Source organism: Doryrhamphus excisus, linkage group LG12 (assembly GCF_037039965.1).
Source record: "Doryrhamphus excisus strain RoL-2023G ecotype Guam linkage group LG12, RoL_Dexc_Guam_v1.1, whole genome shotgun sequence".
NCBI classification, from domain to species: Eukaryota; Metazoa; Chordata; class Actinopteri; order Syngnathiformes; family Syngnathidae; genus Doryrhamphus; species Doryrhamphus excisus.
The window spans coordinates 15,612,153-15,638,334 of NC_136368.1; the positions used below are offsets into that span (position 1 = coordinate 15,612,153).

General features: G+C 41.9%; 1 protein-coding gene across 2 annotated transcripts; it reads left to right on the forward strand.

The window, feature by feature from the left end:
* The first annotated feature begins 705 nt into the window (after positions 1 to 705).
* On the forward strand, positions 706 to 25,956 carry impg2a (interphotoreceptor matrix proteoglycan 2a). Of its 2 annotated transcripts, XM_058081313.2 has the most exons (23): positions 779 to 806; positions 912 to 1,261; positions 1,343 to 1,573; positions 1,840 to 2,006; positions 3,046 to 3,071; positions 3,166 to 3,198; positions 3,775 to 3,821; positions 3,893 to 3,936; positions 4,057 to 4,212; positions 5,363 to 5,421; positions 5,524 to 5,544; positions 6,959 to 7,167; positions 9,305 to 9,348; positions 12,870 to 13,068; positions 13,197 to 13,786; positions 13,849 to 14,127; positions 14,198 to 14,417; positions 15,946 to 16,156; positions 18,958 to 19,146; positions 21,223 to 21,424; positions 21,510 to 21,589; positions 21,747 to 21,798; positions 24,458 to 25,956. In XM_058081313.2, exons 2-22 carry the CDS (start codon positions 1,189 to 1,191, stop codon positions 21,787 to 21,789), a joined length of 3,123 nt encoding a protein of 1,040 aa, XP_057937296.2. In that variant the 5' UTR covers positions 779 to 806; positions 912 to 1,188; the 3' UTR covers positions 21,790 to 21,798; positions 24,458 to 25,956. The 2 variants fall into 2 exon arrangements, with proteins under 2 accessions (XP_057937298.2, XP_057937296.2); XM_058081315.2 differs by having other exon boundaries at positions 706 to 1,261; positions 24,891 to 25,956.
* The last annotated feature ends 226 nt before the right edge of the window (positions 25,957 to 26,182 follow it).

The following is a 26,182-nucleotide window of genomic DNA, read 5'->3' on the forward strand; positions in this document are numbered from 1 at the left end:
ATTTAGGCAAAATCACCTTTTAAATACCTTTTCAATAGAGCATATTGTATATTACTTGTCAAACTAACATGATGAGATGCCTTCTTTAAGGTAGCACGTGTGTCCAAGTAAGAGAGCATTTGATGGAACCGGACTGGTCATCCAGTCCAATAAATTCTGTTATATTTCAGGTTATTTGCTTAGCGTTCTGACGTTAGCTCCTGCTACACCATGACTGTACTCCATCATGTGTTTCTTCTTTTAATGCCGTATTAAAGTGCCGCTTTTAATGTGCGACCCCACCGGGACATATTTTCGGAGGCATGTGTTGCAGGATGGCATATGTGTTCCACATGGCAGACATGAATGGAGGGGGCGAACGAGGAGCTGCACTATAAATATATACACATACTACGTATACACGTAAAAAGTATTAGACCACCCTTGTTTCTTCACTTTGATACGTGATACAACTAAAGGTATTTTTGTTTGGACAGTTATAATGATTATAAAAAAAGAGATAATATATAGCAACTTCCATGGTTTTCTTGATCATAACTTATATAGTTATTTGTGTGACAATATAAGCGATTTATCTAAGTGCAAGTGTTTTTGTTGTCCAAACAACTGTACCTCTAGTTGTACCAGGTATTAGTTTATTGTAGTTGTAGAAGTGAATTGTTAGTTGTCACATTACAGTGTTGATCTGTTTACACATACGACAGTTGGTTCTTTCAGGTTTGCCTTCTTGCTGAAGTGCTAACCATTCTTCCACCAAGCAGTGAACCATCTGGATGACTTTTGCTTCAAAGACTTATCAATAGAAGGTAAGTATAATGAATCCAACAAAGCAGTGCAGAACCTTCCCCCGACCTAAGTTTTTGTCCAGATTCCTTCCTTCACTAAGCACCTTCTCTTCCTTGCTGCTCCAGTAACTTCTTGGCGAGCTCCTCTAAAAGGCTTTACGACTAAATGGGATTAGTGCGTTCAAAAATCCACCAAGGAGCCATCTGCCCACCTAGCTTGAGCCAGGAAGGTGTCTTCTCAGCAAGATGCCACAAGAGAGAGACTCGTCTTTGCAGGGAAAACAACAAGTACTTGTTCGGTTTAAGGGTTCCTCATCGTTCTCCTGGTTGTGAACTATGCAAACTTCAAAGGTGCCACTGCAACATCTGAGAGGACGTTTGAGGATATAAACAAGGATTTAAAATGTTGTCGTGGAGATGTCTTTTATACTGTGTCTTATTTAGCTTTGTAGTCCTGTTTTTGGACCTAAGGACAGGTATGTACAGCTTTACACACAAAACATCTTCTGATTTTCATCCAAGCCTGAGAAGTTATTTTTTTTCTGCAATCCTACTAGATGCAACACTAGAAGGATCCTCAATGGGTGCGTTAGATCTGCCTTACAGTGGGGAAACAACGCCGTTCCAGCGGAGGGTCCGCATATCCGACGTCAAGGTGTCCAGAGGAAGCCGTGTGGCGCTGTCCCGACGCAAACGCAACATCCTTTTCCCGAGTGGAGTCAAGCTGTGTGCACAGGAGACCGCCAAGCAGGCTGTCGCTAACCATCTCAGCTTCTTCCATCTTAGAGGTGGGTTGATAGCTATTATGACAATTCATATGGTGGCTTGATGGTCAAACCGGGTCTGATATGATGTGAGTCGGTCTTCAGTTCAGGTAAAAGTTATCTTGCTATTTTTGGGAATCCTAGTCAAAGTGTTCCCGTCGCAAAGAGACTTTTCAAGTACTGTTTTTCGCAGTATGTTCTTAAAATAACTTGGGCATTCTTGTCATATTGAGGATTTTTGCCATAAGTGCTTAAAAACAACAAGCCAACCATTGACTTTTACATTGTAGTGTGCCAGGAGACTGTGTGGGAGGCTTTCAAAATCTTCTGGGACCGCCTCCCTGACCAAGAGGAGTATCAGAGCTGGATGAACCAATGTCAGGACGGGGAGGTCACAGCACAAGACATTGGCACCTACTTCAGCCAATCAGAGGAGCACCATGCTGTGATCAAAAAGGTTTGTTATCGTTACATAATTCTGTTAAACTATCTAACAAGCAAAGTGTGGATATATGTTCAGAATTCATTATTTAGCAAAAGTTCCGTCCTTACATTGCTCTCGCATGACTTCACAATGTCATCGTTCTGTGCAACTCTTAAAAACTGTGGTTATGTTATTTTTGCATCGATCTGCAAACTAACCAACTACGCACAATAAAGTTTAGTAGAATTTTGTCCTGAAGTAATTCAGTAAATCTGGCCTACTAACTTGCTAATGAAATCAACCACATCACTTCACCTTAGCAATCTCATTGGTCTATGCAACTCTCTTGGTTACATCAGTTCTGACATTTTTGCATCATTCTTCTAATGAAGTAAGCGAACAATCCATCCACAACAAAATTTAGTGGAAATATGTTCTGAATTTTTTTTTTGCACAATTTTGACATCTAGTTAATCACCCGTTTTGTGGAGATCTGTTCAGAAATGTTTGCGTACTTCTGCTAGTTTTTAAAGTTTTTACGTGATTCTACGGACAATCAATCCACCTACTCGAAAGTTTGGTAAAAATCTGTGATTAAGTTTTTTTTTTTTTTAATTCTGCTAACTAACCACAACAATTTATGGAAATCTACTGAAGTTTTTGCCACATTCTGCCAAAAACCCATCACAAAATGTCATGGGAATCTGTTTACTAACTAACCAAGCGCAAAATATTTTGTTATATATTTTTTCATTATATTATATTTTGTAATGTTTTTTTTTTACGAAATTTTGGGAAAACATTTCGGGGAAAGCAAGTTTTACGTTTTTTTTTTTTTTTAACCAAAATGCACAGCAGGCTGATCCAAGTGGAGAAGCAGCATTCAGATAAGCTCATTAGACGGTCCAGCAGCCATCCTTTCATCCAGCACCTCCATTGTGCGTCCCCTTGGAAGTCCCCTTGAACTAAATAGATCCTCTTGCTGCTTCATGTTGGCACAGCGCATCAAAACAAACTCAGCGGGTGGCTAATGCCTGTGCTAACCTTTCTTTCTACTTGCTTCTATTTGCAGAAAATGTCATTGCCAGGCTTGAAAAGGTAAACGCTTGTCTCTTTCAAACTCCAAACGTTGGTCAAAGCATTCAATCAGCATGTGTTTCATTTATTTTTGTATCCCTTCAATGACATGTAGCGAGCCCGCCAAGTCAGGACACCATGCATGCAGGTAAGGTCACATGACACACTTTCATATTTATTTCATAATAGATGCCATTAATAGCAGGCATCCAATTGAAAGTAGACGCCTTTTTATTTCAAACATGCTCTCTATCCACACTTGTGCATTTACTTTTCCCATTATACAGTTTTTAAAAATATATAATATTGCATGTTCTCCCCGTGCATGCGTGGGTTTTCTCCGGGTACTCCGGTTTCCTCCCACATTCCAAAAACATGCTAGGTTAATTGGCGACTCCAAATGGTCCATAGGTATGAATGTGAGTGTGAATGGTTGTTTGTCTATATGTGCCCTGTGATTGGCTGGCGACCAGTCCAGGGTGTACCCCGCCTCTCGCCCCAAGACAGCTGGGATAGGCTCCAGCATACCCCGCGACCCTCGTGAGGAAAAAGCGGTAGAAAATGAATGAATGAATATAATAATACTAATAATATATTATATATAAATTATATTTTAATTTCCCTTTTTCAGTGTTGTCATCTTATGACTCCCAAATTGAAATCCACCCTCTTTCCCCCCAAAATGTAATGTAACAGTACACACCATTTTTTGTTGTATTCCCAGCACTGCAGCTCCGGATGTGACCAACCCTTCCACGGCTCCTACTAAAGGTGACATCATAAATTTCCAGAATCATCCATTGGGTAACATTAACATGTACATTTTTCATTTTTAAACTCAGAAGACAAAGTGGAGGAGGCAGCTGTTGTTATTCCACAAGTGGAGGTGAGTCTGTACAAATGTGGCTATTTATTTTATATTTAACTTTAAACAGTATGTAGTATTTGTTTTAATAATTCTAGCTGTTTGAAATCATAATGGCATTTGTTTTTCTTGTCGTCACAGCTGGACAACGACATTCCTGTGGAGCCTCTTACGCCGGCCGTGTTGGAGCAGGTGGTTGAGCTGAGCATTCTTCTGACAGGTGTCATGTACGACCATGACCTGGATGACCCTGACTCGCTACACTACCAGACGCTCAGCAGGCAGCTGGCACAGAAGGTTCCATCACTTTGCTTTTTTTGTTGTTATTGTTGTTAGTATTCAGTGATGAACACATTTAGCCTGTTATGGGCTATGGCTGCTGAACACATCTCTGTTTGGGCATCTCTGTGTGACGTTTGCATGTTCTCCCAGTACGTGTGTGGTTTTTCTCCGGGTATTCCGGTTTCCTCCCACATTCCAAAAATATACATGGTAGGACTCTAAATTGTCCATAGGTATGAAACTGAATGATTATTTGTCTATATGTGCCCTGTGATTGGCTGGCGACCAGTCCAGGTTATACCCCGCCTCTTGCCCAAAGACAGCTGGGATAGGCTCCAGCATGCCCCGCGACCCTAGTGATGATAAGCGGCATAAAAAAATAGATGGATGTATTATTATTATTATGTTATTATTATAATTCCACCCTCTGCCATCCCTGTGTGGAGTTTGCATGTTCTCCCTGTGCATGTGTGGGTTTTCTCCGGGTACTCCGGTTTCCTCCCACATTCCAAAAACATGCTAGGTTAATTGGCGACTCCAAATTGTCCATAGGTATGAATGTGAGTGTGAATGGTTGTTTGTCTATATGTGCCCTGTGATTGGCTGGCGACCAGTCTAGGGTGTACCCCGCCTCACGCCCGAGACAGCTGGGATAGGCTCCAGCACCCACCGCGACCCTCGTGAGGAAAAGCGGTAGAAAATGAATGAATGAATGAATGTTATTATTATTATTGTGCTGCTAGTGAGATAATTTAAGCAGGCAATAAAAGCTGGTTGTTAAAGTCTGGTGCATTGTTGGTGGTCTCACCTAACAATTACTGACACCTAGTGACCAATGTAGAATACTAAATTCATACGTTGGTGGTCTTAAGGCTTATACTGTATTTGTATTGTAGTTCATGGAGTCATTTTTATGCTTGAAAATGCTTAATTTAAGTGTACAGACATATTTGCTAAAATATGCTTATTTTTCACTAATAATAGGCTGTAGTCAACCATGAAACAGCGATCATTAGTTAATGAATTAATGAATGTATAACCGTGATGGAGTAAGGGAGCTGTAATGTAGTGAGGAATGACTGTATATGGCTCTCAGGCATCTTAAATGGCAACCTTTTATGTTAATGCTGGTACTAAATGAGTAATAGAGTGTGTGTTGATGCAGATTGAGGATGCGCTGGCGGGACTTCCTGGATTTAAGAGCGTGTCTGTGATGGACTTCAGGTCAGTTTCTCTCACGTGGCTTAACTTAATCCCATATACTGGATATTTACCACGTATCACCGTATATAGGAGCTAACTTTTTTTCCCTTTGTTTTTATGAAGGCCTCACAAGGATGGACAAGGGTGAGTCATCCTACTTTGACCTTCAACCGCTCTTTAAAAAAAAACAACCCACATAGTCCTTGCTCTATTTAAGCCTGTGTGTGTAGTTGTGAGAGTCGGCACGTGTCGGAGGCGTCTCACTAGCTGCCTGTGTTAATGGTTTTAGCAGGGGTCAGTCACCTGTTAAGGTGGATCACAAAGTGGGGGGTCTCGAGACCGGGACGATTACCGGAGCTTTAGGAGGAGCTCACTGGGAGAAGAAGCAAAGCGGATGAGTTAAAAAAAATGCTGGTCAACGTAGTCAAAATAGCAATGTTTTTTTTCTATAGTAAATAATAGAAATAATCTATTCCAGGGTCAAACTGTGGCCATCGTGATGGATTGGATTACATTACATGGATTACAATCTATGTAATGGATTGTGAAAGCACGACCACGGTGAAATACAACCTGCCACACTTTGGAAATTAGTGAAAACAATTTCAACTTATACATTATACGAATGGACATACAGTATATGCTGTATCATTATGGCGATCATGAAGGTGGGGTTCATAACAGTCGCTTTGTAGATGTCATATGACATCAATCAGATGACATTAAGGCCCCTTCTGATTCACCCGTGTGCCTTGACGGCAAAAAAAAAAAAACAGATGTCAGCAGCCACATAGAATAATGCAACTTTCATTATTATTATTCCAATTATGGATAAACTAACTCAGTGGTAAGATGCCTATATCTCTAGCAAACGTTATCAGTTGCAATGCCGAGTTATGTAGAAAAAAAAGTTGGACATTAAAAAAATATTCCATTTCACAGACAACCTGTGGTTAGCGTTTGCAGCTAATATTGGTATTGGCACAGAAAACACACTCTATCCATCCACACTCTCTAAAATACTCTCCCTGCTAACATCGCTAACGCTACCACCAAGTGCTTTCTTTGAATTGTACACACGGGACTTCTAAATATTGCTGTAATAAATCTTATAGGTCATGTGACACTCCTGAGTGAGTAAGTGAGAATTACGTTGTACTGCTTCCAAGTGAGAATGTGAGTGTGAATGGTTGTTTGTCTATATGTGCCCTGTGATTGGCTGGCGACCAGTCCAGGGTGTACCCCGCCTCTCGCCCGAAGACAGCTGGGATAGGCTCCAGCACCCCCGCGACCCTCGTGAGGAAAAAGCGGTAGAAAATGAATGAATGAATGCTTCCAAGTGAGACTATTTCATTCATGGTTACAAGGCATCAGTCATGTATTTCAAATGAATGCTCTTGTAATGTAAGAACTGCCTACAGGGGGCAGCAGTGTCTCAGTCAGTAATGGTCCTGGAAAGATCTACTGTAGGATGAAGACCCACCATGGATCAAAAAGTGTAGTATGTTGGGACTTTACCCTTTCATGCTTACCTACGTATGCACCCTTGTCCCTCCAGGTTGGACGCCATCCTGGTGGACTATGCGGTCACCCTGGTGGTGGACAGTGAGGGCGTGAGCGGCGATCAGCTGGACTACCTGACCCTCCAGTCCAACCAGGTGGAGAGCTCATACCGGGAGGTCAAAGAGCACCCGACGTTGGTCTACGCCATCAGCGAACTGAAGACGTTTGTCACCGAGGACCTCCTCAAGGATGCCTTGGAGAGCGGTAAGAGGCGCCTGTATTCAGTTTCCCACATTAGTGCAGTGTATGATCTCATGTTCTTTAACCCAGCGTTACCAACAAAATATGAAAATATTGACTTACATGTGTTTGTTTCATTTTGCATCGGTAGACGTATGTGTGCTGATTCATGTGTACGTCAGGGGTCTCAAACACTCGGCCCGCGGGCCAAATGCGACCCGCAGGACACTAGTTTGAGGCCCCCGCCTTGATATGAAAGTTTAATGTTAGTGCGGCCCGCGCAAGTTTGATATGGATGCTGTATTAATGTTCATGTTAAAGGTTAAATAACTGTTAATAGTTATCCTCCCTATCCGTGTGGAAGTGGTAAGTTTTTGGCTATTTAAGTTTAAAGGAAATAACTTGAAGGCTACCGTTTAGGTCGCTAGCTCTCTAGTTTGCGAGTTAGCATGTGTCTCAAGACCCTGCAGTTGCGCAATATGTTGTAAATAAAAAGAGTATAAATGTGACTATAGTCGTGTTTTGTCACGTCTACAGGGCTCTAATAATGCTTTGTTCATTTTAATCTGAAAAAAATAATTTGTCTACCCACCAACTATATGTGGTTTCTTAAGTTTTTATTATTTGCCGTTTTATTATTATTATTATATTTATTTATTTATTACTGATTGATTTTCTTGATTTATTTATTTATTTTTATTTATCTTATTTTGTGTAGAAAAAAGACCATACAGAAAAAAAGTATGATATTTAACAGTGGAATGTTTTATCAGAGCTTTTCTTGTAGAAAATTGGAACCAAAGCGAAGTTTTTTTTAATTTTTTTGTTTTTAATAAATGCGTTTTTTTGGTTTTTTTTTTTTAAACCTGATGCGGTCCAGCCTCGCCCAGACCCTAGCTCCAGTGACCCCCAAGTAAATTGAGTTTCAGACCCCTGGTGTAGGTCATTGTACTTATACTATTTATACTACTTATAACACTGATGAACAGATGCCGTTATAAAGTATGACAAAGTCAGCAGCGGTATGTGTGTAGTGTATGGTAGTACTGATAGTACTGTAATGCCCTGCATGTGGTCAACCTATTCATCCAAGAGCTGCTATCCGTCACATCTCACATGCAGTCGCTCACACTCGGAACGGCAGCCCGAGCTAACACAGCCAATGTGCCGATGCTGGATAGGATGCAGATCTGGTTCACACATGAAGTGTTAAGAAGCAGAGTTACTATGAGGCCATCTACTGTACAGAGTTAACGACAAGCTACACAATCCCTTTATAATATGTTGGTGAGCGAGAGTGAACGTGCCAAATCCTTCTGTGGCGCATCGCCACCAATAAACGAACGTATGGGAAACCCTGGTATTGTTGTTAGTGACATCACCGTGTGGACATAGTGTTGGTCTCCAATGCAAACCTTCACGTGTCATCTCTCAGAGACTCCGCAGACGCCACCGTGACATGATGACACTTGAGAAAACATCTCTAATGCGCTCATCTGTTTCTTATTTGTCTGCTCCCACCATCAAAAACGACAGAAGTACGTTGTATTAAAAAAAAGGCGGCATATTGAATGAACAGTGGTTAGTTTGGGGACTATGTGTAACCTAACTGCGGTTTTAGTCCCTGTCATTAACCATAGGATGTGAAATTAGAGATTCTGATTTTTTTTTTGGTCTTCCATTTGACAGCAAGGTAGCACATCTGTTCGCTAAATGGGTTAGCCTCCTCTTTTCTGCACCTGGCCTTGTCCTCAACTTTGACGGATGCGATAACACCGGAGAGATTTATCCGTGACCTCGACTCAAGGGGAAGAGAATCCGCACGTTTTTGTCAGACGCCATGTGACGCCTGCAAGAGTTATAGGCTTGGATGTGCCGGATTAATTGATCTCATATGGCTCGACGGACGCCGATGTGGTAACTTAGAGCGGAGGATTTGGGCGGCGCGATGCAGTCACGGCCTTGGCCCTCGGAGGCTGATGTGCTCTGCAGATTTTGCGGGTATTTACTCGGGGAGAGACGAAGGTAAACGCTGTCAGGATGGAAGGCTTTCCAGTGCTGTGACGCTACACATGTCGTGTCGGTTCTGATTCAAGATTGCCACATACGTGTTTTTAAGTGTCAGCTTGTATTAATGACGGTTCCTGTGCTGGTTCCACAGTGTCTGAGGCCTCGGAGACTGTCCATGCTGCAGGAGAAACCTTGGTGAGTGGTCACAAGCACAATCTCTGTCTCGTGCATCTTCAGATCCCATCAAGTCTTGACTAAACAGAATGCGGTGTTCAAATTTTTTGCGCCATGTGTAATGGTCAGAGTTCATTAACATTAGACAAATAATTAATGATTAATGGCCGATTAATTACGAAGTCCTGGAAGTGCCCCTACAAAAACGTTTTCCTTGATGGCGGCCATGGTTTTCCAACCAATCTCGCTCAAATTTTAGACACGTGTGTATGCCAGTCCTTCAAATTTTGTGGTTATTCGTGTTTTGTAGGGCACATTGAGTTGAGAGATTTAATGTCAAACTTAGTTTTTTGCAAAACTAATAGCACAAACAACACAGTAATAATTACTAGTACCAACATTTCACCTTTTTCTCTTTACATTATGCTTTTTTTACTGTATTTTTTATTTTATTCCCAATTTCTTTGTTAAATTTTATTCTTAGAGTGCACCAGCCAATAAAAAATGAGCCGGGGGGCCTTTTGGACTGCAAGTTGGACACCCCTGGCTTATACAAACAAAGAGATACAGTCATGGGTATTCCCAAGTCCTTTACCTGCCACTGTGATTTATGTGTATGTTGATGGATCACATTTACCCAGTCATTGGGAGCCGAACGCCGTCGAAATGCATCGATTGATGACTTATAAACACACGTGTCTAACCATACTACACAGCTACAGTAAATTGCCCGAAATGCTATGCCTTTTTCCCTGGTTGCTGGTCCAGTGTCAGTCAAAGCACAGATGTCTTTGGAGGTAGTATCCAATGGAGGACAGTAGCTGTGTGAAAGGGTTACAGTATAGCTTGTCAAAGGATAATACTATAGAAAGTAAACTTGGGTGTACTTTGGAGTAGTCAGTGTATATCTACGCTTGTGAAGTTGTTTACCTACGTTTTGGGCACAGATTATTTATGGTGTTGGAGCACAGCAATATGGCTCACAAGATGTAAATAGACAAATGCAAAGCCAGGCTTGAAGAACCGATTCTAGAAAGTCAATCGTGGAGGTGACACTCACAGTGCGTCTGTGACGTTTGCGTTAACCTGTCGGACCAGGATGAGCTCACCGGCAAAAGGATGAAGCAGGATTTGTTTGGCGCTTTGCTGTTATAATCCGCTGCTATTCTCAGGTCGCCGCCTCTATACAGCAAAACACGGCGCCGTCTTTCAAGACAGAGACGATAACATCTAAAAAAAAAAAAAAGTCTGACTTTTATTTTGTGCGGTTGAGTCCCTTCAGGCCTGCTCTAAATATGTCTGGTGGTTGACTTCATTGAAAGCCAGATTGGGAGGTAAATAAAAGCTGAAAGCAAATCCTTGATTCCGCTGATTGCAGGGCTTTTTAAGACATTCTTTGGAAAATATAATTTTGATGGCGATATGATATTCCAAAAACTTTGGGCAAGGGACGAAAAAAACCCAACGAGTTTGGTGGAATGCTAAGAAGAAGGACTTATGGAAATATGATAGATAAGCACATTGATTTTATCATAACATAAAAAGTCCTCCTTAATGGCTCTCAAGACCATAAGCTACATTAGCTTCTTTCGCACAGAAAACCCACCAAATTCCTGCAGCAGAGCCATAACAGTAGATCCTTCATATCTGGCAACATGGAATCTCGATATTAGATAATTAGATGCATCAATGCCAACCTCTGGTTTGACGTATAAATAACACATTTCGCACTCATGTCCCGGCATGACGGGATATGCTTTCACACAGGTTTTCACCTCGGTTGACTGTTAACTGAAAATTGACCATATGACTGACAACAAACCTAAAGTGGAAGTATAAATCGTGACTGAACACTGTTAGAATTACGGATGCTCCGATCAAGGTTATATGGTACATTCTGTAGGTAATTTGCCTCAAAGCTGGTTTATAGTCGACTCCCACCACCATGTAGACATGTCCGCGGTGTTAGTTTTCACCTTAGACGTTGGATATTAGGCTCTGTATCTACAGCGGTAGTTCCCCCTCACTGTGTCCGCACTGCTGTGTCATGGTGCGGTGAGCTTGCATGGGAAATGCTGGTTCTTAATACTGTGGACCGTCAATAAATTAACATTGTGTTGAAGAGAGTGGAACCCAGCAGGTGAGGATTCCCATAAAGTTAAGGGAGTGCACAGCGAACAGGACAGGAGCTGAAGCGATGTTTATTATTATTATTATTATTCTCACGTTTATCTACTCCCCTGACTCCATCCAGTCAAGTGAACTCAACACACAACAACACTTCCTGCCTTCAAAATACTTGTACAAATACATATTCATTCATTTTCTACTGCTTTTCCTCACAAGGGTCGCGGGGGGTGCTGGAGCCTATCCCAGCTGTCTTTGGGCAAGAGGCGGGGTACACCCTGGACTGGTCGCCAGCCAATCACAGGGCACATATAGACAAACAACCATTCACACTCACATTCATACCTATGGACAATTTGGAGTCGCCAATTAACCTAGCATGTTTTTGGAATGTGGGAGGAAGCCGGAGTACCCGGAGAAAACCCACGCATGCACGGGGAAAACATGCAACATCCACAGGAATAATATGAAAGTGTAATAAGAGAGAAAGAACAATTTTTTACTTTTATCCTTGGGTTTGTCTTGCACGCCGAGAGGGACGTTGCAAAGGAGAGAGAGATAGGGGATTATTGTGAGAATGAAGTCTCAATACTGAGACCACTGCACTGCGAATAATCACTGTCCAGTTCAGAGAAGCTGATCCTTTGACATGTTCAAGGATACAACCAGACATGAATTTCTACACTTTTTGAGCATTCAAGTTCATGTTTCACTTTCCTTTTCTTTAAGACTGCCTTATGCTCGGGAAAAGAGTTTCTTATTGTACAATAGCATGTTTTTGGAATGTGGGAGGAAACCGCAGTAGACCCACGCATGCACGGGGAGAACATGCAAACTCCACACAGAGATGGCCGAGGGTGGAATTGAATCCTGGTCTACAAGTACATATGTATTAGCTAAATATAAGTTGAAATTGAATTGACATTAAAATGTTCACTTAGACTACAAGTGAATTACCTGCGAGTAGTCAAACTATCTTTATACATTTTATAAAGCTAAGTTGAGGGGCTCATCGGGGACTGATTGGACACAAGAAGGTCTTTGACAGCAATGTTTTACACTCAGAAGTATACTGCCAGAAGTGTGTCAGTGTTAACATTTACGATCAATTAATGCATTGCCATAAATAAATGATCCGAATCAAAGCCGCTGTTATTAATTCCAGTTAATGGTTAAGTCTTTAACTAAAGAGCATGTTGAAGCCATTATGTCATGATGTGTTGTGCCGGCGTCCCCTGGATTTGATTAAAAAGGAGCATACATGTGTTCAGCAGCAAAGTTTAAACTACATGAATTGCTTTTAATTGAAATTTTCAAAGAAGTTTCCTAATTTAAGCGGACGTAATGTGATACGAAACAGGTGGTCGGGTATTTTGAAGGAGTCGCTACATTTTGACATTGTGTTTGTGATGCAGGTCCATGCTGAGAATGAACAAGAGTCGGAACTCTCAACCTCAGAGGACGTCATGGAAGACGCGAGGAGAGACGAATTCCTGCCCGAGGCGGCTGAAAGCGACAAGGTTGTGACGGCTGAAAGCGATGTCGTCATCCTAGAGGAGAATGTTGATATAGCTCCACCTCCCGTCGCCACCACGTTGCCACCTGACACAGGCAGTGAGTGTTTATCCACGTGATCCATTTAATGTTGTAGGACCTCATTATACAAATTGATCATGTAGAGAACTTTCCAACTTCGGTAGCCATCTTTTCGGGCCAAGTCTCACTGGACTTGTTTATCTTAGGCATAAAAGAGGAGGGTCTGCTGCTGGAGAACACGGTGCAGACCACAGCGGCAGACAAAGCTCCGGAAGAAGATGACCAGCAGCAGAAGCAGGAGGACGTCACCCTACCTGAGAGTGAAGAAGAAAGCGTCACGTTGCCTGAACCCCCAGTGGCGGTGGAGGCCTCGGGTACAGATGACCTGGACTTGCTGTGGTGGCCTGATAACACGACCCCAGCACCGGCAGGCGCTGAAGATGTGGTCATCCTGGAAGAGGAGCACTTGGATAGCGGGGTTGTCACCGAGGAACTCCTAACAAGTGAAACTGCAGATGAGGGCTTTGTTCCCGGCGCTGCAGATATAGTGAGTGAGGCCGTTGAAGAAGGTGAATCCAAGCATCCTGAAGAAGAACCCGCTTCGGTGGAGGAACCTCCTGAAGCTTCGGAGATCGCAACAGATGACCTTGTAGATGATGACATCTTACTGGTTAATAAGGACAGACCGGATCCAACTGCTGTGTTTGCAGAGAAGGAATTAGCTTTCACTCTTGTACCTGACATTAAATCCGCCTCGGAGGAGCAAACTGACCTAGTAATACCTTCAGTCGTGGAGGTAAGTCCCAATGTAGTGCAGGAAATAAGAACAAAGTACTATGTACTACTCTTTTCCATTAGATCCAGACCACCAATGAAGACGACTCCGCCCCCGTTGACAACCTGGGATACGACGTGATCCATTACGGCTTGGTCAACCACACGGAGGAGGGCAGCACCGGGTTCCCATTCAGCGTGTCGCATGGCACAGACCCGGCCAGCATTGCCATGCCGGCAAACCCTGGCCGAGCGCTGATGGTGTTTTTCAGCCTGAGGGTGACCAACATGATCTTCTCTGAAGATCTCTTCAACAAGAGCTCGGCAGAATACAAAGCGTTGGAGCAACGCTTTCTAGAACTGGTATGTTATTATTGATTAACGTATTTATATATTTTTGACCGCAGCAACTCTTTCAATTCTTTTCCCCCAGCTTGTTCCCTACCTCCAATCCAACCTCAGTAACTTTGAGAATCTAGAGATCCTCAACTTCCGCAACGGGAGCATTGTGGTCAACAGCCGGATGAAATTTGGCAAGCCAGTGGCTAAGGGCGTCACCTCCACGGTCTACCTGATACTGGAAGACTTCTGCAACACGGCCTACCAGACCATGAACCTGGCCATCGATAAGTACTCCCTGGATGTCGAGTCAGGTTAGTGTTTCTGCCGGGTCTTGACGTCAAACATCACCACAACACTTTAAAGGGCGTCCTGCTGCTGTTCCAGTCATCCATGAAGTCACCCTGGAAAAAAAAACATATTCTTATGTAATATGAGAGCATGAGTCACTTTCTAATAATCCATCCCTGAAAATGGTGAATCATGTTTATGTTTCACTGTCAAAGTCTTTCTAAATCACAGACTTTGCAGACTGCTGAGCTCACATAAAGCAACAGAAAAAAATCATGACTGAAGTCCGTTTGTTCTTCCTTGTTAACATATGTTGACGGTCTTTACCAATGGACTCATATATCACAGAAACTATTATGTATATATATATGTAATATTATATTACTATTATGATTATATTAGTATGGGCTGCACGGCGGTCGTCTCGTTAGCGCGCAGACCTCACAGCTAGGAGACCAGGGTTCAATTCCACCCTCGGCCATCTCTGTGTGGAGTTTGCATGTTCTCCCCATGCATGCTTGGGTTTTCTCCGGGTACTCCTGTTTCCTCCCACATTCCAAAAACATGCTAGGTTAATTGGCGACTCCAAATTGTCCATAGGTATGAATGTGAGTGTGAATGGTTGTTTGTCTATATGTGCCCTGTGGTTGGCTGGCGACCAGTCCAAGGTGTACCCCACCTCTCGCCCGAAGACAGCTGGGATAGGCTGCAGCACCCCCCGCGACCCTCGTGAGGATAAGCGGTAGAAAATGAATGAATTATATATATTATATACATTAATAACTTTATATAAGAAAATCGTACAACTTCAACATACATAAATGACAGCTAAAAGTGTTACACATTTTTGAACCAAACCAAACAATAATTTCAAGAAATAAGATAATAACGTGACACGGCGCAATGCTCACTGCTAACATAAACTGTACAGTATTTGGGCGCCAGACGGCGCACCCCCCCCCCCCCCCCCCGCCTCCATCGTTAACCACAATATGTATTCTGTTGACCAATCACGGACAGCATTTTCTTTAGCTCCACCTTTGACAAGCTAACCATACCGTGCACCAGAGACATACGGGGCCATCACATCAGTGCGCCAAAAAGAAGGATGCTAACAGTGTTGGTACAGGTGGTAAATTTGGCATACTTTGCAAAGGAAATGCAGGAAATGGCGTGACATGTAGCATAACACAAGTGGAATGGTATGAGTCTGACACTGTACATTTTGTTCCCCAAAACACACAGGTGGAATATTTTGGCACCCGTTACAATGAAATGTTGGAAAAAATAAGTATATCAAACAGACTTTGTTGCTTGGTTCCAATAATAAGAGTGGAGTCGGTAAGCCTGTAACTGTACCACGACAAACCAAATCATTGAACACCATGAATTCTTTGGTTTGGTTTGGTATGGAATGCCTTTGGTAGAAAATATGGCAACGTTAAAGTGTCCTTCCCTTGATATGAAACTGTTCTCCCACTCGCCCAGTCTCTAATCAAGACCACCGCAAGGACATCCAGAATAACATTCTTGTGGTTCTGTGATTTCCAGGTGTCCAGGCAGACCCGTGCAAGTTCCAGGCATGCAACGAGTATGCTGAGTGTAAGGTGAACAAATGGTCAGGGGAGGCGGAGTGCGTTTGTAACGCCGGCTACTTCAGTGTGGACGGCCTGCCCTGTCAGAGCATCTGTGAGCTGCGCACCGACTTTTGTCTCAACGATGGCAAGTGTGACATCATCCCCGGCCAGGGAGCCATCTGCAGGTGGGTGGGGATTAGAGAGAAGTGATCTTCATACATGTGTGTGTGGTGGGGGGGTTAGGCGTGCATGTCTGCAGAATTACAAGGCTTAAATCACAGAAGCCACGTCTCGGTTTTTACCCTGAAACGTGCAGGAGAGCAGAACATCTCCTGCTGCTTTTACAGTTGCTCTAGTTGACTGCATGGACATTCTATAGAAAATAGATGAGCTGAGCCAGTCCAACTATTCCATCTCATACTGAGAAAGCATCAAGATTATATACAACATACATGGAACACGTCAGAACACAGTGTTCCCTTGCACAGACAGTGACGATATTTACAACTGGACATGAAATAACAAATGGTTTGTATTAACCTTTCATAAAGGCAGACATTTGTTTTCGTTTAAACAAAATTTCAACCATTATTAGTACATTTTTATTAGTCATCTTATTTACATTTATGTATATTTCAATGTTACTTAGATTTACACTGTAATGTATTGTAGTACATTACAGTGTTCTATATAGTTTGGCCATTTTTCAAAAATGTTCAATCACTTCTACATTTACACCAACAATAATACATTTTAGGGATGCCCGATAATAATCGGCCCGATATCAGCCAAATAAATCTGATATCGGTAGATGTAGTATCAGCTACCTTCATGATAACATGTAATACTTATAGGTTATCACATGGTTTGTCTGGTATCAGGCCAGGGAGTGATACTGGGCCTGATACCAGACAAACCATGTGATGATCTTATTATCACATACCATTTAATCATGAGCTTATTATCACGTACTATTTAATCAAAAGACCATTTTGTTTCCAGAAAATGTTCAGTTTATTACATGTATTATATCTAAACAGTGTAAACTGTGTGTTCACGCTCGTGCGCTGTTCTCTGATTGGTTGTTTCACGGGCACGATACCAGAGCAGCGTGCTCTGAGCGGACAGCTACGGGGGCTGATACTGGACATGGTTAAACTCTATATTTTATCATTATCACTGCCCTGGGCTTTGACACAGTATCATTTCGGCCTTTTCCTGTATCATTCATGGGCGGTTTCTAGGGTACAGGGCCAATTAATACTGTAGTATGTGATAATTTAGTTTGCCATACTTTGGTCCTTATAAGCATTACCGGAACTTCTTTCCTGGGTCATTGATTTCACACAGCAACATAGAAAGGACCGCCTGCACCAAGTGTTAACCGGACATTGGGGTTCACTCCAGTGCTTTTCCCATTGTTATAGTCCAGTTGTGGATGAATTTCTGTTGTTTGTTAAATATTTTTTTTAATTATGCCCACATGTTGAAGGCTTTTGCTGGAACACACGAGGAGACAGAGTAAGCTTGTTCACATTTCCAAAACACACTAACCCACAAGACGTTGTTGGGCAGTGGAAAAGTGTGTAAGGTGGCAGTATGTCAGTCCACATTTTTTTCTACGAAAGCGAAACATGGATCACAGTCACTTGTCTTTCTTTTTTTACTAGATGCGTTATAAGAAGATGTGTGGGGTTTCATGGCAGGGCTAGATAAGCAGTGATCACTGCGTAGGTCATTTGAACTTACTGTATTAACAGTCCAAAAACTCACCACTTCATTTCACTCCTATTTCATTGGTGTGTATTTATGACAGTAATGTGATAAAAATATATTTTATTTAGTGAATACTTTCATGTCATAGTCTTTTGGTGTCATTACATTGACTTTAAATTGAGTATTTAAGTTAGTGATTACAATATTTGGTTATGTTATGTTAAATGTTAAGCTTGTATAATTATAACTAATAATTAATACACGGTATATTAAATTTTTGGAATTTCTTTCTCGCTTAAATTATCATACTGTTATATTTTTCTATTGTTATCAAAGATATAAGATTGAAGAGTAATATAATTGAGTTATACTTACATGTAATCTTTTCATTATAATCATTAACATCCTTTGTTGATTGGCTTACAGAAAATATGTAGTTCTCCTGGTTATTGGGAATGCATCGATAAAACACTGCATAGGTTATTGTAATAATAATAATAATATTGTGCCTACAATAAAGTTTTAAACAGATGACCTAGATTCTTCCATGTTGTGTTATGTGCATGTGGTTTAAGTTGCAAACATTTGGAACATGTGGTTGTTGTGTATGGTGCAGTTTTTTTTTTTTAAACACAAATAATTAGGAGCAGACACGCTCAAAGCCAAGACAACCTTCATTTCACACCCTACAACACATCATAAAGCCGTTTGTTTACTTCGTCTTGTTTTTGTACTACATAAACAAATAATGACGGTCTGGGGCGCTCCGTGGAAAGGTCTCACTTTATAGTTGAATACATTTTAGTGCTTATGAAGCATTCATTAGGCTAGCATTCCTGGTTGCTTCAAAGCCTGATGAGCTAATGAGTCAGCTTCTTTGTAATAGGCTTCAAGAAAGACCAAGTCGGCTTGTAAAAAAACAAAAAGTTAAATACATTTGGATGAAAATAAAGCTGAGTAAGCACGAATGCAGGCAGGGCTGAACTTGGCACTTTAAAAAAAAAATGGACGTATGTTGATAGTCCTGATCCACTAATCTGGATGATTACCGAATGCCTCCCCGGTGAGGTGTTTTGGGTTGGCCCAGCCGGGAGGATGCCTGCGGGTAGAACTAGGGAATGCTATCGGGATTATGTTTCACAGCTGTCTTGGGAAAGTCATACTGACTGCTGTCCTCGCCACCTGTACCGGATAAGCAAAAGAAAATGGATGAATGGATGTAATGCAAGCTTTTTTTTTATCCTAAGAGCTTCTTCTCATCTTTTCTTAGGTGTCGTGTGGGAGAAAACTGGTGGTACCGCGGAGAGCATTGTGAGGAATATGTATCCGAGCCACTGGTGGTGGGCATAGCGGTGGCTTCTGTGGCCGGCTTCCTCTTGGTGGCGTCTGCGGTCATCTTTTTCCTTGCCAGGACACTACGAGATCAGTACGATAAGGACGAGTCAGAGGACCCAATACGGTGAGGCAAATGCGATGTTGTGGAACTGGTTCATTTTAGGACAAGTCAATCTGTGCTTTGCTTTGGCACACTTAATTCACACTTAAAGGTCATCTGAGCCATACATAAACACGGTACACTTCCCTGGTCTTAGTACCTTGGCAAGGTGTGGTTGCTCCATGCACCAGTATGGATAAGAACATAGAATGCGTTTTGCATGAAGGGACAAGGAATTGTACTATTTGAGTATTCGTAGTAACAGCCAGATTTTAGGACCTGAGTTTGAGCATGGTACGTTTTCTGTGACTGTGCCATAACAATCAAAATTAATAATGAAGACCATATACAGAATATAAAGGAGCGCAGACATCTCAGGGCTGTACTTGCAGTTTGTCCGCCAAACATAAAATCCCTCTTTTCATACCCTTTCATTACCCATTACACAAAAGCAGGACACATAGTTTTGTCCTCCATCTGCAAGTGATGTGTCTGGATTTGCCACCTGTGGAGAAAAACTGCTAATCTCACACGATTAAGTGATCCCATTGGGTGTTGATTTACTGGTATTTACGTAGTTGTCTTCCCGATAGTCTGCCTTAAGAGAATTATTCTGCTTTACTAAAGCGGAATTAGAGGTATTACAGGCCATTAAGTTCAGTCGCTGATTCCTGGACCATTTGCTCTTTAATACCCATAGTTGGCCTTTTGTGGTTTGAGATGAATGCCTTTCTCCAGAAAGCAATGTCATTTTTCTTATCTGTTAGCAATGTACGCAAGGATGTAAACTAAAATGTGGTGATATTACGGATAGTATAGCAGGCTACAGTGCACCAGTGTACCGTCAAGGGACATCTTGTGGAAAATCAAACATTGTCAGATGGTGAAAAGAAGACATGGTAAACTGACTGCTATGACTGCTTCCATCCATTTGCATTATACATTTAAAGAAATACTGCACTTTTTTCCCATAATCGGCAATCTTCAAGTCTCTCTTTTAAGCGTGTTTCAAACATATAAAAACAGCTAAAAGAGGCAGCTCATTAAAATGTATGTAATGGGACACACCTATTCCGCCTACAAAGCCCACTATTAAAACACCTACAAAAATCTCCAACAACGTTTTATGGTTTAAAATACATGCTGTAACCATGTAGTAACAGGCACATTCATGATAACATGTAATACTTTGGCCGTTTTAAGCATTCCCGGAACTTTCTTCCCGGGTGCATTGATTTCACCTAGCGTTAACTTTTGCAAACTCAACCTCAACTCAACACAGCAGCAGTCGCATGAAGCGCCACTATGTAGTGTTACTTTTCGGTAGTGGCAATGATGCAATGTGAGCACAGCGCTATGAGCAAGTATGTGGTGAAGCTAGTCACTCTCCAGCTAGTAGCTAGCCGGTATGGTGTGGCGAGGTTTCACTACGCGAGTAAAATAGTTCTTTGGTGTAACAATGTTTATATAATAATAATAATAGTAATGTTGCTGTAGCTTGGTTAACTCATTCACATTATTTTTTTCACCCCGAAGTTTAAAAAAAAATTTGCAGAGATCATCTTTAGTGCAGTTTTAAGCCATACAAACGAAGTGCATTTTATAAATGCTTGGCATTTTATCAAAGTGTATATATTTGTAAATAAATTATTTTCACTTAAAATTTTTCTGCATTGTTTATATGCACTATGGTATAGTTGTTTACATATATAAAAATAAAAGGGAAAAAAATAAAGGAAAAAAAACAAATTATATTAGGAAAGCAGGAAGTGAACAAATGTAACAGTTACTGATTGTAAAAGTACCAGATGGAGGGGTAGGATTTAATAAGCTTTGCTTCTTCCTACACCTTTTGGACATGTGGAACTTTGAACTGATTATGCGATGCATTCAATTGCAACCTAATGCATGTTCAAATGAAATAAAACCATTACCATTACATATTTTGGCTAAACATCCACCCATCCCTTTTCTATGCCATTGTGACGTATGCTGGAGCCTATCCCAGCTATCTCAGGCGAGAGGCAGGGTACACAACCATATGCTCCTTCCTACCATGAAAGGGGTCAGGGAATAATGATTGACTATTATTCTCCAAAGGCGGGCAGAGAGCATTCCGTCCCTAGAGAGGGCAACCAAGTACAACCCCATGTATGAGAGCGAGGCCACCACAGGCTACAGCCACTACTACCGCCGCTACCCTGAGGCTCCTATCTACAGCAGCGCCAGCGCCGAGGCCTCCACTGACTTCAGCAGCGAGGAGATCCGACACATCTACGAGAACAGCGAACTGACCAAAGAGGTGAGTTGATGGCTTGCCACTTACAAGACTCTTCAGTGGACCGTTTTATCTACAGTACATGTGATGTCATGCTTCTTCCTGACAGGAAATCCAAGACAGGATACGCATCATAGAGCTCTACGCCAAGGACCGCCAGTTTGCAGATTTTGTGCGGCAGCATCAGGCGTAAGAACCCTTAGTGCTGACTTAAACAGATGTTTCTACGTTTGAGACTGTAGAATCTTGTTGACCCTTCATAAAACTCATAAAACCTAGAAACTGCATAACTAGTTTATATTGTGTGTACTGCAAGTGACTCATCTGGAGAAATGTTTGTCTGCAGTGTCCTGGATACAAGAAGAGAAAGTTCTTCTGCACAGACATGAAACAGGAAGGTACTTATTTTGTTATTAATTACCTCAAAATCACCTAAGATACTGAAAACAAACAAACAAAAAAAATTTTTTATCCCCAAATCACCAAACATTAAATGTTTCAGTGTTTTAGAACAGAACTCCAAATGTGGATATACATGCTTTTCAATGTAGAGAGGCATTGCTTGTTCATTGTGCAGTGTTGAACTCCTCTACTGTATATTCAGCATTTTGCATTTATGAACAGGTTCATCTTTTTGATGAATTCTATCCTAAAGGTAACTCTTCTACTCCTCTGTATCACTGCACTTAAAATGGTGAAAAGCTGTCAAACATGCACCCCTACTGTGTTGTCTGTGCTATTATTTCACAGACACATATACAACATAGTGCCACTGTTATTAAAGCCCAAAGTCAGATTGACTTAAAATTTCTCACACACTCACCTTTAGGGGAACGTGAGCATGCCACTAATGTCATTCATTCATTTTCTACCGCTTTTCCTCATGAGGGTCGCGGGGGTGCTGGAGCCTATCCCAGCTGTCCTACGGCGAGAGGCGGGGTACACCCTGGACTGGTCGCCAGCCAATTACGGGACACATATAGACAAACAACCATTCACACTCACATTCATACCTATGGACAATTTGGAGTCGCCAATTAACCTAGCATGTTTTTGGAATGTGGGAGGAAACCGGAGTACCCGGAGAAAACCCACGCATGCACGGGGAGAACATGCAAACTCCACGCAGAGATGGCCAAGGGTGGAATTGAACCCTGGTCTCCTAGCTGTGAGGTCTGTGCGCTAACCACTCATTTTTTTTTAATTTACTAGTATGAGTATAATGATGGGCTGCACAGTGGACGAGTGGTTTGAACACAGGCCTCACAGCTAGACCCGAGTTCAATTCCACTCTCGGCCATCTCTGTGTGGAGTTTGCATGTTCTCCCCATGTTTCTCCGGGTACTCCGGTTTCCTCCCACATTCCAAAAACATGCTTTGGTTGATTGGCGACTCCAAATTGTCCATAGGTATGAATGTGAGTGTGAATGGTTGTTTGTCTATATGTGCCCTGTGATTGGCTGGCGACCAGTCCAGGGTGTACCCCGCCTCTCGCCTGAAGACAGCTGGGATAGGCTCCAGCACCCCTGCGACCCTTGTGAGGATAAGCAGTATTAAATGAATGAGTATGATGACCATAGCTTTCCATTAGGACCAGAAACAGATTAAGAAAAGCAAGCCTGATTGAGTAATTGTAGTACGAATCCCATCTTCCCGCTGCTCTAACAGCACCACTATCACCACATAATGTGCTCTGTTGTTTGCTCAGTCAGAAAGTGGTGTAGTAGCATGAAGTGGAAGTCGTGCCAGGCCACCACTTGGCTGTGATATTTGCCCTCCCCCAGTCAACAAGCGGTAACACAACACCAGTCAAGTTGTGTTGTTTTTACTGTGGTTCTCGCAAGGATTTTGTAGTTCTGCCCCTTGCCAAGCTTAGTCGCTTCTGGCTGCAACTTCACCTTTCCAGGGCAATTAAAGTGCCTCCGACGCTTTACAAAACGGAATAATTGTTTTCCTGTGACAACATGCACAACTCAGACAATCCTAAAGAGTTGAACTGTTCCGTTGTAGTTTCAAGCAATGGTTAGTTTTTAAAGCTAACGTTGGGGTTTCTAACTTAGGTTAGTGTTTCAGACGCAGGTTTAGATTAGATTTAGATTCTTCTTCTTCTTTCTCTTTGGGCTTTTCGGCACAGCAAATCAATTTCCTCCATCCAACTCTGTTTTCTGACACTAACTACCCTCATGTCCTCCTTCACTACATCCATAAACCTCCTCTTTGGTCTTCCTCTACGCCTCCTACCTGGCAGCATCCTGCTTCCAATATATTCACTATCTCTCCTTTGGACATGTCCCAACCATCTCAGTCTGGCCTCCCTTCCATTAAATCAACTTTATTTGTATAGCACTTTTCCTGCAAAGACATGCAACACAAAGTGCTTTACAGAATTAAAACAATTACCACAATTAAAAGGAAAAAACAAAGAAACAAAAGCCCCTCCTTCCCAACCTCCATACTAGACACACCCACACACACACACAATCACACACAGTAGGGAGACATGGCATGGCACTGAGGATCAAGGAAACGCCACCTTTGGGGCCGTCCACACTGGGAGGAGCTGCAGGCCGTGCCATTGGGGGACCAGCACCCAGGCCCCCCCGACTCCGACAGACAGACCCCCACATTAAAGGGAGGAACCCCCAGCCGGCCGGGTCGAAGGGACCCAAGGATGGCACCCCCTCAGCAGACCCAACACAGCCCCCAGTGTGGAGGACCCCCCCCCGTGGAAACACTGGAGTTAAAAGCTGAAGACTAAGAGCATAAAATAGGACTAAAAAGATAAAAACAAAAAACTGGAGTTAAAAGCTGAAGACTAAGAGCATAAAATAGGACTAAAAAGATAAAAACATAAGAAAAGTTTTAAAATATTAGTTAAAAGCCTGATTAAAAAGGTGTGTCTTTAAGCGTTTATACTACGATTAGAGATATGGTTTCGAACTAGGGTTAGGATTTTAAACTAGAGTTTATGCTGAAAAAGGAAGCCATAATTGTGCCCTTTAGGTACTGTAGCTAAAGCAACGTACTGATAATGAAGACTCCTTTCTGTCCCAACAGGACAACACCTCAGTATTCCAAAGGCCTGCACAATAAAAACATTGACTGTCCTCCAAGACGCGACAATGTCACCTTTTTTAAGTTTTCCATGATCTTCATCCTGTTCTGACGTGAGCAGGCGGCGGCTGCAGACTGTCCCTCCTCCTCTTCCTTCCTTCCTCTGTGCCTTCTGCTGGACATGTCCCTCTGTGGAAAAAAACAAAAACATTTACTTTAACTTGAAATATTGTCAAAGGGACAATCATACTGTCTGTCCATTACTGAGAACTATCGCATGTGTACATACAGTATAGCGTAGTATTCTATATAGTGAGTGACATGCTAGTAGTGGATGGTGCTATGTTTTGTTGATGTCTAAAATATTGGAATCCACCATAAAAGTCGCACATTCGGACAAGCGCTATGCCAAATGTTCTTGTCTTGACATCCCAAGGCTCCACCAATCAGACACTTGTTGACATGCTACTTGGACGTAGCCACGCCAGAGAGCGGATGAAGCAGCAGCAGAGAGCGAGAACTTGCTTTAGCATCCAGAAGTAAGTGAAACCACATTGCTTATTACTTAGCGCCTTTCACAAGTCATTGGTAGAAAAGACGCAAAAATGCACAAGGACACTTGAAGGTTAGCAGTGTGTCCTTCCCAATGCGACTACCAGTTTGGCCCAGACGCTATGTGTGTGTGTGTTCGCTTTGGTTCTTTCGTACATTCCACCATTTGGACACGTTACACTCCATCATTGTTGTCCTGTTGAGCAGTAAATCGTAGCTGTCCGACCTGATGTGCAATCTTCAGCTTCCATTACAACACCACACATACACGCATATACACATACACACGTACACACATACACTCATACACAGTACAAGGCTTCTGCAGTTTTAATACAGTGGAACCTCTTCAGTCCAATGGCACTTGTGTCATTTCGAAATAAGCCCAAGAAAACTTGAATTTAGCTTTTTCTTTGGCTTTTTCATAACACTTGTTCCAATTGACAGAACAATTAACAGGGGTTAACTTTTTTTTTTTTTTTTTACATTTGTCACAGTTAAGAATCCTAAAACACACAAAGGTTTGTAAAGCGACAACCTATGGTGTACAATGACTACACAATATTCTTGTTTTATCAATGTTGCGTCAACTATTAATAATCTGGTTAACTTCTTTTTACACTTGTGTGACAAATGAGATGTGCTCAGTGTGTGATGGTGAGCACCTTTTTGTCTATGAGCTAATATGCTAATAATAAAGAAAAATGGTAATCCAAAAATATGCTTGCTGACTGTGTTGTTTTAAATAATGGCCAATTTTACATGCAATTTGATGTAATCATCATTGCAGTTGCACATCCAATCATTTACCGCTTCTATCTTTGATTAGGTGCGATTAATTGAGTTAACTGCGGACAAATTTGATTAATCGCAATTAAATATTTTAATCGGTTGACAGCCCTAATATATATATATATATATATATTATTATATAGAAAGACCTAATAATAAATATACAGTGAAGAAAATAAGTATTTGAACACCCTGCTATTTTGCTATTTCTCCCACTTAGAAATCATGGAGGGGTCTGAAATTTTCATCGTAGGTGCATGTCCACTGTGAGAGAGATAAACTAAAAAGAAAAATCCAGAAATCACAATGCATGATTTTTTAACAATTTATTTGTGTGATACAGCTGCTAATAAGTATTTGAACACCTGAGAAAATGAATGTTAA

Coding starts and splice junctions, on each gene's coding strand:
- impg2a (XM_058081315.2), top strand. CDS start 1,189: ATGTTGTCGTGGAGATGTCTTTTATACTGTGTCTTATTTAGCTTTGTA. Junction 2,007..3,045: donor ACCATGCTGTGATCAAAAAG/GTTTGTTATCGT, acceptor TTCTATTTGCAG/AAAATGTCATTGCCAGGCTT. Junction 13,787..13,848: donor TAATACCTTCAGTCGTGGAG/GTAAGTCCCAAT, acceptor CTTTTCCATTAG/ATCCAGACCACCAATGAAGA.